Source organism: Pipistrellus kuhlii, unplaced genomic scaffold (genome assembly GCF_014108245.1).
Source record: "Pipistrellus kuhlii isolate mPipKuh1 unplaced genomic scaffold, mPipKuh1.p scaffold_m20_p_8, whole genome shotgun sequence".
NCBI lineage: Eukaryota > Metazoa > Chordata > Mammalia > Chiroptera > Vespertilionidae > Pipistrellus > Pipistrellus kuhlii.
Genome location: NW_023425584.1, coordinates 18,795,362 through 18,811,057, shown reverse-complemented (window position 1 = coordinate 18,811,057; position 15,696 = coordinate 18,795,362). Strand labels below are relative to the sequence as shown.

General features: G+C 40.7%; 1 protein-coding gene across 14 annotated transcripts in view; it reads left to right on the top strand.

The window, feature by feature from the left end:
* The window catches only part of HMGXB3 (HMG-box containing 3), a 45,573-nt gene that overhangs the window by 6,836 nt on the left and 23,041 nt on the right, over nt 1–15,696 (top strand). For 9 of the 14 annotated variants that reach the window (XM_036424242.2, XM_045576977.1, XM_036424241.2 and 6 more), the window contains exons 4-10: nt 2,452–2,949; nt 3,855–3,953; nt 5,512–5,643; nt 10,353–10,771; nt 12,354–12,529; nt 12,664–12,761; nt 14,724–14,822. In XM_036424242.2, coding sequence (XP_036280135.1) covers nt 2,452–2,949; nt 3,855–3,953; nt 5,512–5,643; nt 10,353–10,771; nt 12,354–12,529; nt 12,664–12,761; nt 14,724–14,822 — 1,521 coding nt within the window. Of the gene's footprint in view, nt 1–2,451; nt 3,129–3,854; nt 3,954–5,511; nt 5,644–10,352; nt 10,772–12,353; nt 12,530–12,663; nt 12,762–14,723; nt 14,823–15,696 lie in introns of those variants that run through there. The other 5 variants (XM_045576979.1, XM_045576975.1, XM_045576974.1 and 2 more) reach the window with 4 other exon arrangements.

The following is a 15,696-nucleotide window of genomic DNA, read 5'->3' as shown; positions in this document are numbered from 1 at the left end:
CTGGCTGCCTCCTGCATATATCCCCACATGGGGCTGAACGAACCTGCCACCCCAGGTATATGCCCTTGACTGGGAGTTGAACCTGACACCTTTTGGTGCTCAGGCTGGTGCTCTCTTCACTGAACCACACCAGCCAGGAGTGGAGTAGAGATATGGTTCTTAAAAAGACATTACTGTAGGTCTTATTAAGACTTTTAAAAAATAAAATAAATCCTCTGCAATGATTCTTTGTTATCCATTTTTAATTTCTATCTACCATTATTTTACCTCTGCCACCAGAACATGAATAGATTAGCTCTGATACTAACTAGCTGTGACCTTGGAAGAACCACTTAATCTTTGAGTTTTGGTTTTCTAATTTGTAAAATGGAGATAATTGTATCTACTCACAATATTTAAAATAAGATAATGGTCATCAGTATCTTAGCGCATACTGACTTGGTCAATAAATATCACTCTTTAGTAGATTAAATGTTCAGTGACCATATAATAAGAAAAGGTGGCATTTAATGAGCATCTGGACTATGCCAAGATTGGGTGAGGCTTTATGTCAGGGGTTGGGAACCTTTTTTCAGTGAAGGGCCATTTGGATATTTATTTATTTTATTCATGGGCTATACAAAAGTATCACCTTAAAAATTAGCCTTCTCTATTTGGGCAAACATTTAATTAACTCACCCCTAATGCCTTGGCAGGGCCAGACCAAATGATTTCAACAGCTTTATAAGGCCCACGGGCCAGACATTCCCCATCCCTGCTTTACATTGCCTGGTGTGAGGGTGAGACTCTCTGTCTGCATACTTTGAAAGTCTAGCAGAGTACTTGTGGCATGCTGTCTCCTCAGCAGCCCCTCGGGTCTCCTACCAAGGAGTAGAGCCCATAGTTCCAGTGTTAGTAAGATGAATGTCTTTTAGGCCAGTGGTTGCCAGCTGGTGGTCCAAAAGGTTGGTGACGGCTGATTTAGGCCATCCTCATTTCTCTATCCTTGAATCTGTTGATTAAGTCCAGACCATCCTGTGCATTTGTCACTAGTTAGTTTTGTTCTCCTGACCTGTCTGATTCAAAGGATGACTTGAGAATATCATTTCTCCATTATCTCTTCAGTAAAGGTTCATAAAGGATTCAGTCTGTCTGCTTTCCTGTTTCATCTGAGTGCTTCCTTTGTACCTTAAGTAGACTCGTTGACTTTATTGCTTTTGATTTTAAGATTCTTTTGTAATTGACTTAGTGTTTCTTTTAAAGAATGCTTCTGAAATATTTTTTGTTCCATTTCAGTTCTCACTTAACTGTTCACTTTGAACTTTTCTATTTTTCTTATTGGGTAACTTTCAGCTTAAATTGAAAGAAGGAGAAAAACACACACAAAAGCACCTTTTTCTTGGTGCCAAGTAGTCATGCAGGGTTGTGCTGCTAGTACCTGGTTTCCCTTCGTGGAGCCTGCCTGCCACTGCCATTTAGATATTTTGTCCTTGTTGGCTTGGCATTCCTCTTCCAGGGAACAGCTTAGTGTTACCTACAGTATTGGAGATGCCACTGTGTGCTCCCTCCTCCAGATAATTTGCTTATAAACTGTGAGTCTGGGAAACAGGCCTTGTAGGGGGAGAGGAAGCAGAACACTTTAGTAGACCTGGCCTGGAGTCCCAGCTTTTTACTTACTAGTTTTGTGTTTTGGGAAAGGGTACCTCCTTTGCTTCATTGCTGCGTGGGAATAATAATAGTATCTCTAACTTATTAATGGTATTGTTTTTTGGTTAGGAAATTATTTTCTAAATTTTAAGATCCTAGGTCAGTGTTAATGTTTGTATCCTTTCTCCCCACCCCAATATATTTAGGCCCTTGTCAGATAAGCCCCCCAAAGGCGCATTCTCTCAGGAGGCCTCTTAGCTCCGTGATCTCTCCATCCTTTTCTTTGTAATCTGGGAGAAAACAGCAGTGTTTGAACTCTTACTGCCTTGAGTTCCAACTAGGCCTTGACTTGTAATTGAGGCTTTTTGCTCTTTTATTGCACATGATACATTTTGTTGTTTAAATTTTCTGCTACTATGGAATCCTAAAGAATCAGAGCTAGAAAGGAACTCACAAGTAGCTAGATTAGATCCCTCGTTTTACAATTTGGGCAGATAGTCAAAAAGGGGGACCGGATTAGCTCGAGAGTATACCACACCTGGGTTCCCATTCACAGTTTTGGATGCCAAGATCAGTGCCCTTTGCAGAGTCTAATCCATGTTTTCAGCCTCCTGTGTGAATGAGCAAGGAATAGTGTGATTCAAATGAAGATGGCATTGCTGTTACAGAGGCTGAACGTATCTAAATTTTAAGTCAAGAGAGTAGAGTCTTTTCTGGTCCCTTTTGCAAGGAGAAAAAAAAGCTCAAATATATATATATAATCTCCATGTTACTTTACTAAATTTATCTTTGCTTGTCTCCCTTTTCTGGCCTCCTCATTTTCAGAACTCTAAGCTCTCTACATTGACTGCTGTGGTTCCAGACATCCCAGGTTTCCGCAAGATCCTACCCCGCTCGGATTATATCATCATCCCCAAGAGCAGCCTGCAGGAGGACCAGAGCTGCCCTCAGCTGGAACTGTGTGTGGCCCAGAACCAGGTGTCCTCTAAAGGACCATCTCTTGTATCCAACACAGCCTTGGAGACAGTGCCTAGCCATGCAGGCATGGCAGAGCAGTGCATGGCTGTGGAGGCCCTAGCTGAGGAGGTGGGAGCCCTTGCCCAGCCGGGTGCTGTACAGGAGATCACCACCTCAGAGATCCTCAGCCAGGATGTGCTCCTGGAGGAGGCTTCCCTGGAGGTAGGGGAAAGCCACCAGCCTTACCAGACAAACCTGGTAATTGAGGAGACCTTAGTGAATGGCTCACCAGACCTCCCCACCAGAAACCTGGCTGTGCCTCAGCCCCAGGTGGGGGAGAGCATGTCCGTGGTAACAGTCATGAGGGTAAGTGGCTTTGGTACTGATGTCTTTTACTTCCTCGAGAATTATAACAGGCAGCCAGCACCATGCATTTGGAGCTGTGGCAATGGAGAGAGCTGCTGACTGGGCACCTCCAGTGGGACCGCAGTCCTCTTGAACCTTCTTGCCCCTCGGCTTGCTCCAAGTTGTTTCCTGTTTCTCAGGCATCTTGCTAGCTGCTCATGCCCAGATAGGAGGAACTTTCCTCATACGAGGCAGTACGTAATACGTTAGCAGAAAGGAGGAAATGGTATGTGGGCTACCATGAGGTAAAGCCAGGATCTGTCAGGTATTAGTATCAGTCAGGATTTTATGTTTCCTGAAGATTGTTTCAACAAACAAAGTGGCACCTTGAACCGTGTAGGATAATTTTCAAATGGTTTTCCTGGGTACTGGGTAGGTAGAAAGAAGGGAGTTCTCTTCAGGTTGATGGAAGAAGAGGCAAGTCTCTGTACAGAGCTTACATGTCACGCCCAAGTGAGGGGAAAGAGCAGTTTCAGTGTTTCCACAGCCTGGTCCCCTGAAGTAGGAAGATGTCACCATGCCCTTTATTACACTTGGTAGGATGGTATCCTGAGAGGTAGGACCAGCATGCTGTAGCCCTCTCTGGCCTGTAAAGATGAGAGCAGGTATCTGCAGGAGAATCCATGCCAGGTCTGAATCCATCTGAGATCCTCAGTTTTTTATCTGTAAAATGAGGATAGTACATTCCCTGTAGTAATGTTTCTTTTCTACTTTTATTTGCTCTTAAGTAAACTTCTTATCTAGAGACAATTGTAGATTCTTTATTTTTTTAAATAAGCACATTGTGGTTATTGGACTCGATCTGATCTTGGTGTTGGGGAAGGTCCTCAGTGTACTTCACTCTGTCTCTCTCCTTGTGCCCACAGGATTCCAGTGAGAGCAGCTCCTCTGCGCCAGCCACACAGTTCATCATGCTGCCTCTTCCTGCCTACTCGGTTGTGGAAAATCCCACCTCTATCAAACTGGTCAGTGTGTGGGGACTAGACCTCCGTAACAATTCTCTTCCAAGTGGTTTCCTAGAAGTCTTAGACCTCTGGAGGCTGGCACTGACCAAGTTCTCAAAGATTGTCTGGTCATTCGATGTGTCGGTGGCAAAGCTTCTGTCCACAGCTTGGTCTTTTTTCCTGGTGCCACGCCACTTCACACTCATTCTTGCCCTGTTACCATTATCATAATCACCTTTCCCTAGGTTTTCCTGGAAAAGATAGCCTAGTGGCAGCTGGTGTTTTCTCAAGGGAGGTTATTGGGGTTTTTTTTTTTTGCCAGGCTAGGGAAGCTGGGCTTGATAGCTGAATACACATTCATTAGTGACAGAGCACATCTGACAGGGAATGTTTTCTTTCCAGCATTCTCCTAGAAATGGTTTATGGCTAATTTCTACTTGTAACTGCAGTGTAACAACCCATTGTAATATAGTCTGTTCAAAGGGAAATCAGCAGGGATGGTGAGAGCCAGTGGCTGAGTATATTCATATGCAAATAAAATTGACCCTTGAACAACAAAGTTGACCATCTGTATAGTTAAAAATCTGAGTATAACTCAAACAAGTCTGCCTTCTGCATACTTGGATGGCCAACCAGGTATTGAAAATAGTACTTAAATTCTGGTTTCTACTGGAGTTCCCTCTCATTTTTTAGTGACCATGGTCTACTATTTTTATCTCTGAACCCTAGGTTCTCTCTTTTAACTAGTAAAGAATGAAGATGAAGCACATTCTTTGAAGTATTCAGAGCCATAGGGTGCATGTGGGTGCATGGAAATCTTGGACCAAGAATTAGAGAGATCTGGTTTCTAGGTCTACCTCTGCCCTTGAGTTACTACTATTTGAGGCAAAGCATTTAACCGTTCTGAACCTCAGTAGTAGTAAACTTCAGAGCATTGCTAAGAGCATTAAATGAGATACTATGTAAAGTGTTCAGCACTGTGTGATTTTCTGCTCAATTAATAGCAACCACTCTTATCACAAAAAAAATTATGTGTACTCATGGGTATTAACTAGATTTATTGTGGTGATTGTTATACAACATATACAAATATTGATCATTATGTTGGGCATCTGAAACTAATGTTATGTGTCAGTTATGTTTCAATTTAAAAAATAGCTATTACGATCTTTATTTTTCTGGTGCCTAACTATAACCTTGGGCAGCTCTCTTTTCTCATTTGAACTCATTTCCTCCATTTCTAAAAAGTGCACTAATTGTAGCTAGTCAGACCTTTTCAACTCCAGCCTTTTATACCATGAACTAGAACCCCATGCACAAAATTTGTGTAAGAGTAGGCCTTCCTTGCCCTGGCTGCTGGCACCGGCTTCCCTCTGGTACCTGGGACCACCCTGGCTTCGTCTGGAAGGTCAACTGGAAGGAAGTCTGGTCTAATTAAGCATATTACGCTTTTATTATTATAGATTGCCTATCCTTCTACAAGTTGGCATTGTTGTGATAATGGTCATCAGGATCTGAGAAAGGTTAGACTGTGGTGTTGATTCTAAACCCTCCTCCCCCTTCTTTTTAATTTTTACAGACCACTACATACACCCGCCGAGGCCATGGGACATGCACCAGCCCAGGTTGCTCCTTTACATATGTCACAAGGCACAAACCACCTAAGTGCCCTACATGTGGTAACTTCCTAGGAGGGAAGTGGATCCCAAAGGTAAAATCTATTGGCCATTGCTGATTTGGAAGTCCACAAAGTAGATTTTCCTTCAGAACAGATAACTTTAAAAATTAATGCTTATTTTCATTTTCTGACCATACAAGTCAGTCAGTTTCATTGTAGACTGTTTTAAAAAGAAAGAATAAAATGTTACCCATAATCTTAAGCCATCCAAAGAAAATCTATTATTAGTTAATATTTTCGTCCTTTTTTTGTGTGTTAATAGACAAGTTCTGTATCTTGCCTTTTTTCATTTAATATATCATGATTTTAAATATTCTTCAAAAACGTAATGGTTTTATAATTTCCCATCGATGACTATCCCATGTTAATTTATTCATTTCCTATTAGGATTAAATTTTTTAACAGCCCATCCTTCACACTGACTGTTTTGCTATTCAGATGTAGCTCACATTTTCTCACTCGAAGTCCTTTCAATCTATGCTCCTATAAAGAGTGGAGGTACTTAACTAATATTCAAGATCTTTCATAGACTAATTTTCCAAATATATACCATCTCTCTAGATAATTGATGCTTAATAAATACATGAGTATCAAAGCTATGCCCCTGTGAAGTTCAATTCAGCACATGTATTTTGTTACCTGTTTTATGCTTGGCACTTAATATATAAATAATACATGCTTGTCACATTTTTACATTAGACTGTAAATTATTCAGGGCCAAAAAGACTAGAATAGTCAGGATGGTTTTATAGAGGGGATAGTCTAGATAAGTAGAATTTGGGTAGATAGAAGAGGAAAAAGGGTATTGTCTTTGTGAAAATAGTTTAGGCTAGGATTGTGTTTGTAATGTGTTTAATTCAGCATAGTCCAGGTTTACTTGTGTAGATAAAACTTATATTGCAGTGTACTTATTAAGTTTATCTGGGGCAATTTCCATACAACATCTCCTTTAAAAATACTGGGATGATGATTTTTGCCCTCTGGCTCTCTGTTGAAGTTCAGGGTAGTATCAATTCCAGGAAACAGAATAGGATAATAATTAGGAAAACAGTACTGGAGTCAGCTTCCTCAGTTCAAACCCCTGCTTCCCTAGTTTTCAGCTATGCAACCTTGGGCAAGTCATTATGTGTTTCTACTCTTGACTTGGGTTTCCTTTCATTTGTAACTATAAGTTAACAACACTACCTAACTCATTAGGGTTGTTGCAGGAATCCAATGAGATTACTCATGTAAAGTGGATGACACATTCCTGGCATATATTAAATCCTCAGTGAGGCTTCATTCCTGTCCTTGTTGGCAGCAATATAATTATTGTCTCTATCATTGTTAGTAATTTGATCTTTCAACGGGCAGGAAGGATCTAGTTCTAGTGTCTCAGGAGATTTTGTCTAATGTCTTATGCCTACTTCCGGTGTGCCTCTGAAGCTATCCTGTTTATTCCCACCCTGGATAGTCTCCCCAAAATGTACTTCCCCAGTTGCAGTAGGGAGATTGAGTTGGATAGTATTCAAACCTTCCTTGGCTTCACTCATGCACAGAAGGCCCCTCTGTTGACCTTATTTTCTGTGCTTTTGCATGGAACAATCTTATTGACCCTGTGCCCTTCACTTCAGATTATGTTTTCACTCGGCTTTCTTTTCTTTTTCATTTTATGTCTTTTTTCCCATCTTTGATTAAAATAACTTTGTGCCTTGGTTCTCTTTCTGAGCTCAAACTTATGACATGAAGACAATTTTTTTCTTAGCTACTCTTCCCCATATTGACTTGCTAAATCAGAATTTTTTCTCAAAGGTTTTTCCATGAGTTACTGTGTGAAGAGTAGATTGTGTCTTCTAAATCTCATAGGAATGAATAAGTGAGTACAAAAAGAAAAAGAGTAACATTTTAGCATTAATGTACTTTGAATTTTAGAGTTAAAAATGACTTTTTTTTTTAAATATATTTTATTGATTTTGTACAGAGAAGAAGGGAGAGAGATAGTTAGAAACATCGATGAGAGAGAGTCATCGATCAGCTGCCTCTTGCACACCCCCTACTGGGGATATGCCCGCAACCAAGGTACATGCCCTTGACCGGAATCGAACCCAGGACCCTTCAGTCCCCAAGCCGACGCTCTATCCATTGAGCCAAACTGGTCTTGGCTAAAAGTGACTTTGGTTATCAGTTCAACTCCAGGTTTCCAGCTGAGGGGAAATAGATTCAAGGGAAGTGACTTGTTAAGTTCACTACTTATGCCAGCACCTTTTCTTCCACCATACCACACTTTTTAAGCATTGCTAACATTTTTTTAGTTCAGATTTTTTGAAGCAAGTATAAATAGTTTCTAAAAACTCCAAATACGTCCATGCCAGTCAGGAAATGACTCACCTTTTCTTGTATTGTTCTGGAGCTCATACTGGCTAAAATTAGCCCCAAAAAAACGCGTGGCACTGTTCCCAATGAGTTGGATGGGACAAAGGATGGCGTAGAAGGCCCAGTAGCTCAGTGCTGCACTCCTTTGGGTTCTCTGATGGTGCTAATTGAGGTTTCTGAGTTTCATCTTGAAATAAAGGTGACATCTAAAAAGGGGAGGCTGCGTAAGGAAATCTGATATCACCAACTAGAACTTTAGCTTATTGCTTACGTTATCCAGTTTCCCTTCAAAGGATCTTCGTCTAAAATAGTCTACTTATGTGGGCAGTGTTTTGCTCAAAGATCTCATCTTAGAAGCTCAGTTTAACTTGTCTTCTATTTTTCCGCAGACTTTTCCCTCTTTAGCAGTCAGTAAGCCCTGTATCTTTACTCATCCTCATGGGCTAGTGGGTGTTAGAATCTGAGAATGCTTTATGGAGATTTCTTAAAGGTTGTCTAATTTAAAGTTCTTAGCTAGAGGTGACATGCTGCCTGAGGGGCTTTGGAAGGGTAAGGGGTTTTTGCAAATCAGTGACTGGAAGGTAGTGATAAAATTTAATGACAGCATAGATGCTGGTGGAGCAGGGGTCACCTGAAAGGCTGTCTTGCTGCTGTTGACAAACATTGAGAGCCCAGCTCTCTTATTTTATAATTAGAAGCCCGGTGCATGATATTCATGTACTGGGTGGGGGTGTCCTTCAGCCCGGCCTGCGCCCTCTCACAGTCTGCTGGGACCTCTTGCTCCTTACCGCCCGCCTGCTTGCTGCTCCTTACTGCTCCGCTCGCTGCTCCTTAGTGCTTCCATGGAGGTGGGAGAGGCTCCCCCCACTGTCACTGCATTCACCTTGAGCCCAGCTTCTGGCTGAGTGGCACTCCCCCTGTGGGAGCACACTGACCATCAGGAGCAGCTCCTGCATTGAGCGTCTGCCCCCTGGTGGTCAGTGCACATCATAGTGAATGCTAGTACTGCCATTCGTTTGATTTGCATATTAGTCTTTTATTAGGATGGGGAAATGAGGCTTCAGATAAGAGCTTGCCTTGGGCCACTTGTGTAATTAGGAGTGAAGCTGAGCCTAGATGGAACCCAGCTTTTATGTTTCATGTCCTCTAGTTCAGTGTTTTTCAACCTTTTTTGGGCAAAGGCACACTTGTTTCATGAAAAAAATCACGAGGCACACCACCATTAGAAAATGTTAAAAAATTTAACTCTGTGCCTATATTGACTATATATAAAGTAATTCTCTTGAATAGGAATCAAATAAACACAAAGAAAGTATTTTATAATTACTTTATTATGAAATATTAAGTAAACAAAATAGTGAAAAATTATAAAATTCTTGTCTTGTCTGCACCTACGGCACACCAGGCAACATCGTGTGCCGCGGAACAGCGGTTGAAAAACGCTGCTCTAGTTTACAGTGCCTTTCACTACACACATAAAAGAAAAAAACCTTTCTGAGACCTTTCCTGGAGACAAGTACTATTTAAAAAATCTTTAGAGTGTGCATGTATATAGATATAGGGTGGGGCAAAGTAGGTTTCCAATTGTAAGTATGTGAATCACAGAGTTTATTCTTCAATTATTTATTATATTACTTTCCATATGAACAACTGCAAACCTACTTTTGCTCCATCCTGTGTATACGTGTGTGTGTGTGTGTGTGTGTGTATGCTGATTGCATAAAAGCTAAAGCTCCAAGGAATTTTTAAAAGTAGTTCTATCTAAGATAGAAGCTGGTATTTTTAGTGATTCTGAATATTTTCTAGCCCCTAAATAATAAGTATATGAGTTAAACTGACGCAGGGAGAAGTTTGTAGCCTATGTGTAAGTCAGGCTTAATGTTCACCTGAAAGAATCTGGGGGCAAAAGATAGACTTTTTCCCAACAGAGTTGGAAGCTTCAAGTGTATCTCTTTAGATTGTGAGCACATTGTGATTAACTGAGCCTCATAAAGGGACTACCAAGATAAATTAAGACTTCTGGGCTCAATATGACAGCATAGACATAGAGAAAAGTAGGCTTTGAACAGTCAAAGGTCAAGGTAAAAAATGCCAGTGTTTGTTTGCTGAAACCTAAAGAGGCATGCCAGTAAGAAGTGTGTTAGGAGAAGAGCTTTATCCTAACTCTGGCATTGAATACCGTAGTGAAAGGGACCTGGAGTCATAAGACTTAGATTCAGACCAGTTTCATACTTGGGACCTCACATTAGCTTCTACCTCTCTCTGGCCTCAGCTTCCTTATCTATTGCCCATTCATTCTTGTTATGAGGATCAAATGAGAGAATATTTGTGAATGTGCTGTCAGTTGTAAAATGGCATATGCATACAAGGCATTTTAATTTTTTTTCTAGGAAAAGCCAGCCAAAGTCAAAGTGGAATTGACTTCTGGCGTCTCCTCCAAAGGCTCTGTGGTTAAAAGAAATCAGCAGCCTGTCCTCACTGAGCAAAATTCCTCTAAGGAAACCACCTCTAAACTGACTCTGGAGAACTCGGAAGCTGTAAGCCAGCTCTTAAGTGTAGCTCCTCCAAGAGAAGTGGGTGAGGAGAATGAGTGGGAAGAAGTGATCATCTCAGATGCCCATGTTTTGGTCAAGGAATCTCCTGGGAATCGTGGCACAGCAGTCACTAAGACACCAGTGGTCAAGAGTGGTGTGCAGCCTGAGATCTCTCTGAGGACAACTGAGAATGACAGTCCTAGCCCAGACATACCACCACCAGCCGAGGGGACCAGCACTTCCAGCCCACTCCCTGCTTCTAAAAAACTTACAGGGTAAACCACTGTGTTTATGCATGATAGGATTGCCTTTAGACTAACTCATGTTTGTTTTGTCCCATGTCCTTACAGCATTCCTAGGAGGCCACAGAGCCCTTAATGGCTCCTATTTTGGAGGTACAAAAACCAAGGCCTAGAAACATGGAATGATTTGCCTTTCCCCTTATACCCTGCTGTCCATGCCCTGCTGTTAGGTCCTTATACATCTCTCCTGTCAGTTTCCCTAAAGCTGTTATCAGGATCTTGCTGGTACAGGCTATAGGCAATATTATAAACTACTATTCAGTCCTGATACTAGATTTGGAAAAAGCAGCTCTATTAAGGCTACCTTATAAAAAGATTCCTGTCATGGTGGTCGGAGAATTCAGTTGTTTGTGACTCTGTCCCTGGCTTCCATTTGACCTTGGGTATAGTCACTTCATCTTTGAAAAATCTTGGATTGAGTGTTAAAAAAAATCTTATTCTCAGTGACTGACCATATAAACCAAAAAAGATTGTAGGCCTTGCAGATGGGAGGAAATCCGTAAGTGTCAGCTAATTCTCCCCCCTCACCCCCCCTTTTACCTCTTTTAAGGCTTGACTGGATTCTCCATATAGCCCCTTCCTAGAGGGGGTTGTGGTCTTGTAACTGAAAGCCCTTATTTATTCATACAGTGGTTCGCAATGGGGAACATTTTGCCTCCAGGGGACATTGTGGCCATGTTCAGAGACGTTTTTGGTTGTTATAACTGGGTCTCAGGGTAAGGATTACTACTAGTAGCATCTAGCAGGTAGAAACCAGGAATGCTGCTACTTATCCTACAATACAATAGGATAGACCCCACATCAAAGAATTTTCTGGCCCATAATTTTAATACTGCCCATGTTTAGAAATTCTGATTTATGTTATTATAATTTAAATTTTTTTTATTGTTGAGTGGGAAATGTATTCACATGGTTAAACTCAGAAGTTATAAGGAATATATACTGGGGGAAAAGTCACCCTTCTGTCCTATCCTCAGTCATCCATTTCCATTTCTTGGAGACAATCAGTACTCTCAACATCCTGAACAATATGTTTTGAGATGGTTCTGTATCCTTAGAGGATGAAGCTGTGCACTTCAGACCTTTTGTTAGGGCAAGTAAATCACTTTAGCACATGTGGATTGAGGCCTTCTATGGTGCAAGCTCTGTGCTCAATATGTGAGCTACAAGGATGGAAAAAAACACACAACAGACTGTTCTCCTGGGTCTCTACTCTCACATGGGAGATTGATTACAGGCAGATTAGATGTTATATTATTTAGGCACTGTTTTTGCACCTTTTTATAATCCCACCTTTTTATCTTAATAATAGCCCCACGAAGTATTTGTAATTACTGCCCCATTTTACATATTAGGAACGAGGTTAACTAAAGAGTGAAATTACTTGCCCAGGGCCACACAGCACTTCAAGGTTTTATTTGAACCCTTCTATCTAAAGCCTGACAGTTTAACCACTAAATTATCCCGCCAATAAAATGCTATTTAGAGACTGCACTTTTCTTTTTTTTTTTCTCTTGGTCCTGAATTTCTAGATTTTCCTTCTTGTTTTCTTCAGAGTTGACCTGATCAACCCTGGTCCCAGAGCTTCAGAGCTTAAAGGCAGAGCACGGGGCAAACCTTCACTATTGGCTGCAGCAAGACCCATGAGAGCAATTCTCCCGGCTCCAGCTAACGTGGGCCGAGGCAGCAGCATGGGACTGCCCAGGGCCAGGCAGGCCTTTCCCCTGAGCGGTAAGGAGTGGGGCAGACCTGGAAGAGGGGCTGTAATGGGAAGGGGACAGGAGCGGGTGGGTTGAGAATAGTAATGAGAAACTTAGGGAGACAGAATGCACTTAAGTTACCAGTTTGGCTCCTGGTTGTCCCAGATAAGACTCCCTCTGTGAGGACTTGTGGCCTGAAGCCAAGCACGCTGAAGCAGCTGGGCCAGCCCATCCAACAGCCATCTAACTCTGGTGAGGTGAAGGTAAGATGCATTCCCTTCCCTGAGGAGGAGGGGTTGCTCCAAGGACAGGGGCTCCATTTAGTGTCCTAAAGACCTATGCAGAAAGCAGGTCCTCATTCTTATACTGTGGACCTCTGGGAGGAAGTTTAGCGTAAATGAGTTACTGCTTTTTAGTTAATTTATTTCCTTGTTTTAAAATAAATGTCTGTTTTAAAACTATCTAGAAATAATTGAAAACTTAGAAAAACACTTGCACGAGTAAAAATTAGCAAAAACACAGCACCCATGTACTCATCACCCAGTCACCTATTGATAACGTATTAGTCCATTTGGCTTTATAATGTACTCATGTGTCCTCCCATATATGTGTATGTATAAAATATACATAAGTTATGGCTAAATGGCCTTTTACTTTTTAATGCATATGTTTCCTAAGAATAGGGATATTCTGTTTCTGAAACACTGATACAGTATTCCAGTCCTGTCAGTTTTATTCAATTATGTCCTTTATAGCATGTTTCTATTCGAGTACAGGGTCCAGTCTAAGATTAGAAATTGTGTTTAGTTGTCATGTCTCTTTAGCCTCCTTTATAAAATGATTGCATGGTTCTAGAAAATACAGAAAATTCAGGTAAGACAGAAAGAAAATACGTAAGTCCCTTGAGATTCTGCCACCCAGAACTAACTACTGTTAACAGTCCAGTGTGTACTCCTTTAGCCTTCAAGTCATTTCAGCACTAGTGTATGTGTACTTTTTTAATACAATTTTTTAAACTACAAAAATATAGCTCTTGCTCTGTGTACTGGTTTGTAGTCAGTTCAGTCCAATTTAACAATATATAGTGACTTAAAATTTCCCAGGTGTCAAAATTCCAAGCACATTTATTCAAGCACATTTATTCTTAGATTTATTTTTTAGTTCCTTTGCCATATGTGGCTAGAATAGTAATAATCAAAATTCCCTTAATCAGCATTGTTCACCAGACTGCTTTTTGACCAAGATCCCCAATAGGAAACACATTTTTGCATTACAACCCACTAAATATGCATATAGCCACACATTAAAAGTTTTATGAAGCATTGCCCTTAATTGTTCGCAGTCACTTAGGTGTTTTCCATTTCTTTTTTCAAAGTGCTAGTTTTAGCTCATTACATTTCACAACCCCTAAGTGGATTCTGGCTTATAGTTTGAAAACCCTGTCATGAACAAAATTAAAACAGGAAAATTGGTCTACCATCTCCCTTGCCATGTGCACTGTTGAGTAACTTCCTTTGTGATAGTTCTGAATTTGCCCCAACAAAAATATCCACTGGCTTTTATTATACTTTGAAAGCTAACCTGCTTGTCTCCAGGTGTTGTCAGCACTGAGTGCACCACTTGGTAGATTTCCAGCCCTTAGATTCGTCCCTTTACTTTGTAAACTTCTAGTCTTCTCTGTAAATAGCTTTCTTTGGTTTAAAAAAATTGTTATTTGTTAAAATAAGTCCTTTTTCTAGTCTTAAACTTTAAATACATGAAATTGTTTTGTTCTGTAAATCAACTTAATTTCAGTATTACAAAATACTTTCAATTTAGAATTTTTTTTTTTTATCTTTTCTTTTTTAATTACATAAGTAGCATCTACATTCAGTATAGAACATTTGACATTTCATAGATAGTGGTAAAAGGGAAACAATCATGATATTCTCTCACCCCCAGTACTTTAGTGAATAATCCTTCAGATTTCTTTCTTTGCCAACATTATTCAACCACATAGCTATTATATGCTTTTTTCACTTGATAGTATTTGTAAATCTGATGTATAGTGTTCCTAATGTGCAGTGTTAGAAGCTGCACAGAAGAGTGTGGCAGTCTTTGAACCTGCTCATTTGGAGTGTGGCCCTGCAAATTTCCTTGGGAACTATTTCCTCAAGCTGTTTTCAAACACAGAACCTCAGGAGTTTGAGGTTCAGACACACTAAATAATTTGTTCTGATCCACAGCTACCAAATGGTTCAGCCAACAGGACATCTCAGTTGAAAGTTGTAGAAGTCAAGCCTGATATGTTTCCTCCATATAAGTACAGCTGCACTGTCACACTGGTAAGTGCAGCCAGGAGGTGGGTTAACCCAGAGGTGGTTTGATTTTGTGGTTTAGGGTGAGTAGAAGTCTGGTGGGTAGGAGTAGTGGTAGTCAAGAGTGAAAAGAGGGTCAGGGATAGATCATTGATTCTGAAGCCCTGTCACTAATACAAATAATAGCTCCTGGGCGAATCAGCTAGAATTGTTTTTCCAGGAGAGATCTATAAAGCTGAGATCAGGGTATTTCACTGAAAGTAGTTGGAGATGAGAATCTGGTTCAGTTTAGCACTCAGCAGTCTTTGGACCTTTTAGCCTCAAAAGTGTGTTCCATATACAAGTTTGGGAAATGTATTCTTCCTCCCCAAAATAGAATCACAGTCAATCCTAGTATTTCAAAGGGTTTGAAAAGTACTTTAGTAAAACTACTTATTTTGTTTAGCCTGGCATTTCCCACCAAGATTTTTCCTTTCCCTCTCTTTTATTTTTAACATAACACAGGTTTGTGACTTTGGGGTCATTATTTTGGAGGGTAAGCATTGTGGAACAGTGGAATAAACACTTGATGTCTAAAATTCCTAGTCCAGAAGTGGATCTGGCTCTGCTGCTAGCATGCTCTCTCATCTTAGGCAAGGCTCTTTCCTTCTCTGGTCCTCAGTTTTTATTGTCTCTAACATGCTGCGTTGGTTTCTCTTGCTCTTAACATTCTCTAATTTTGTTGATCCTTACAATGTCAACCAGCCAAATACCTTTGATAGGTTCTCTGGCTAAGTTGAGTAAGATACATAGCTTTTGATAGAGGAGCTACATTTTTATAAATTCTTACCAGATACAGAGTCGTTTACTCAAAAAAAGGTATATTGAGCACCTGCTCTGTGCCAGGCTTTGTACTGGGGGT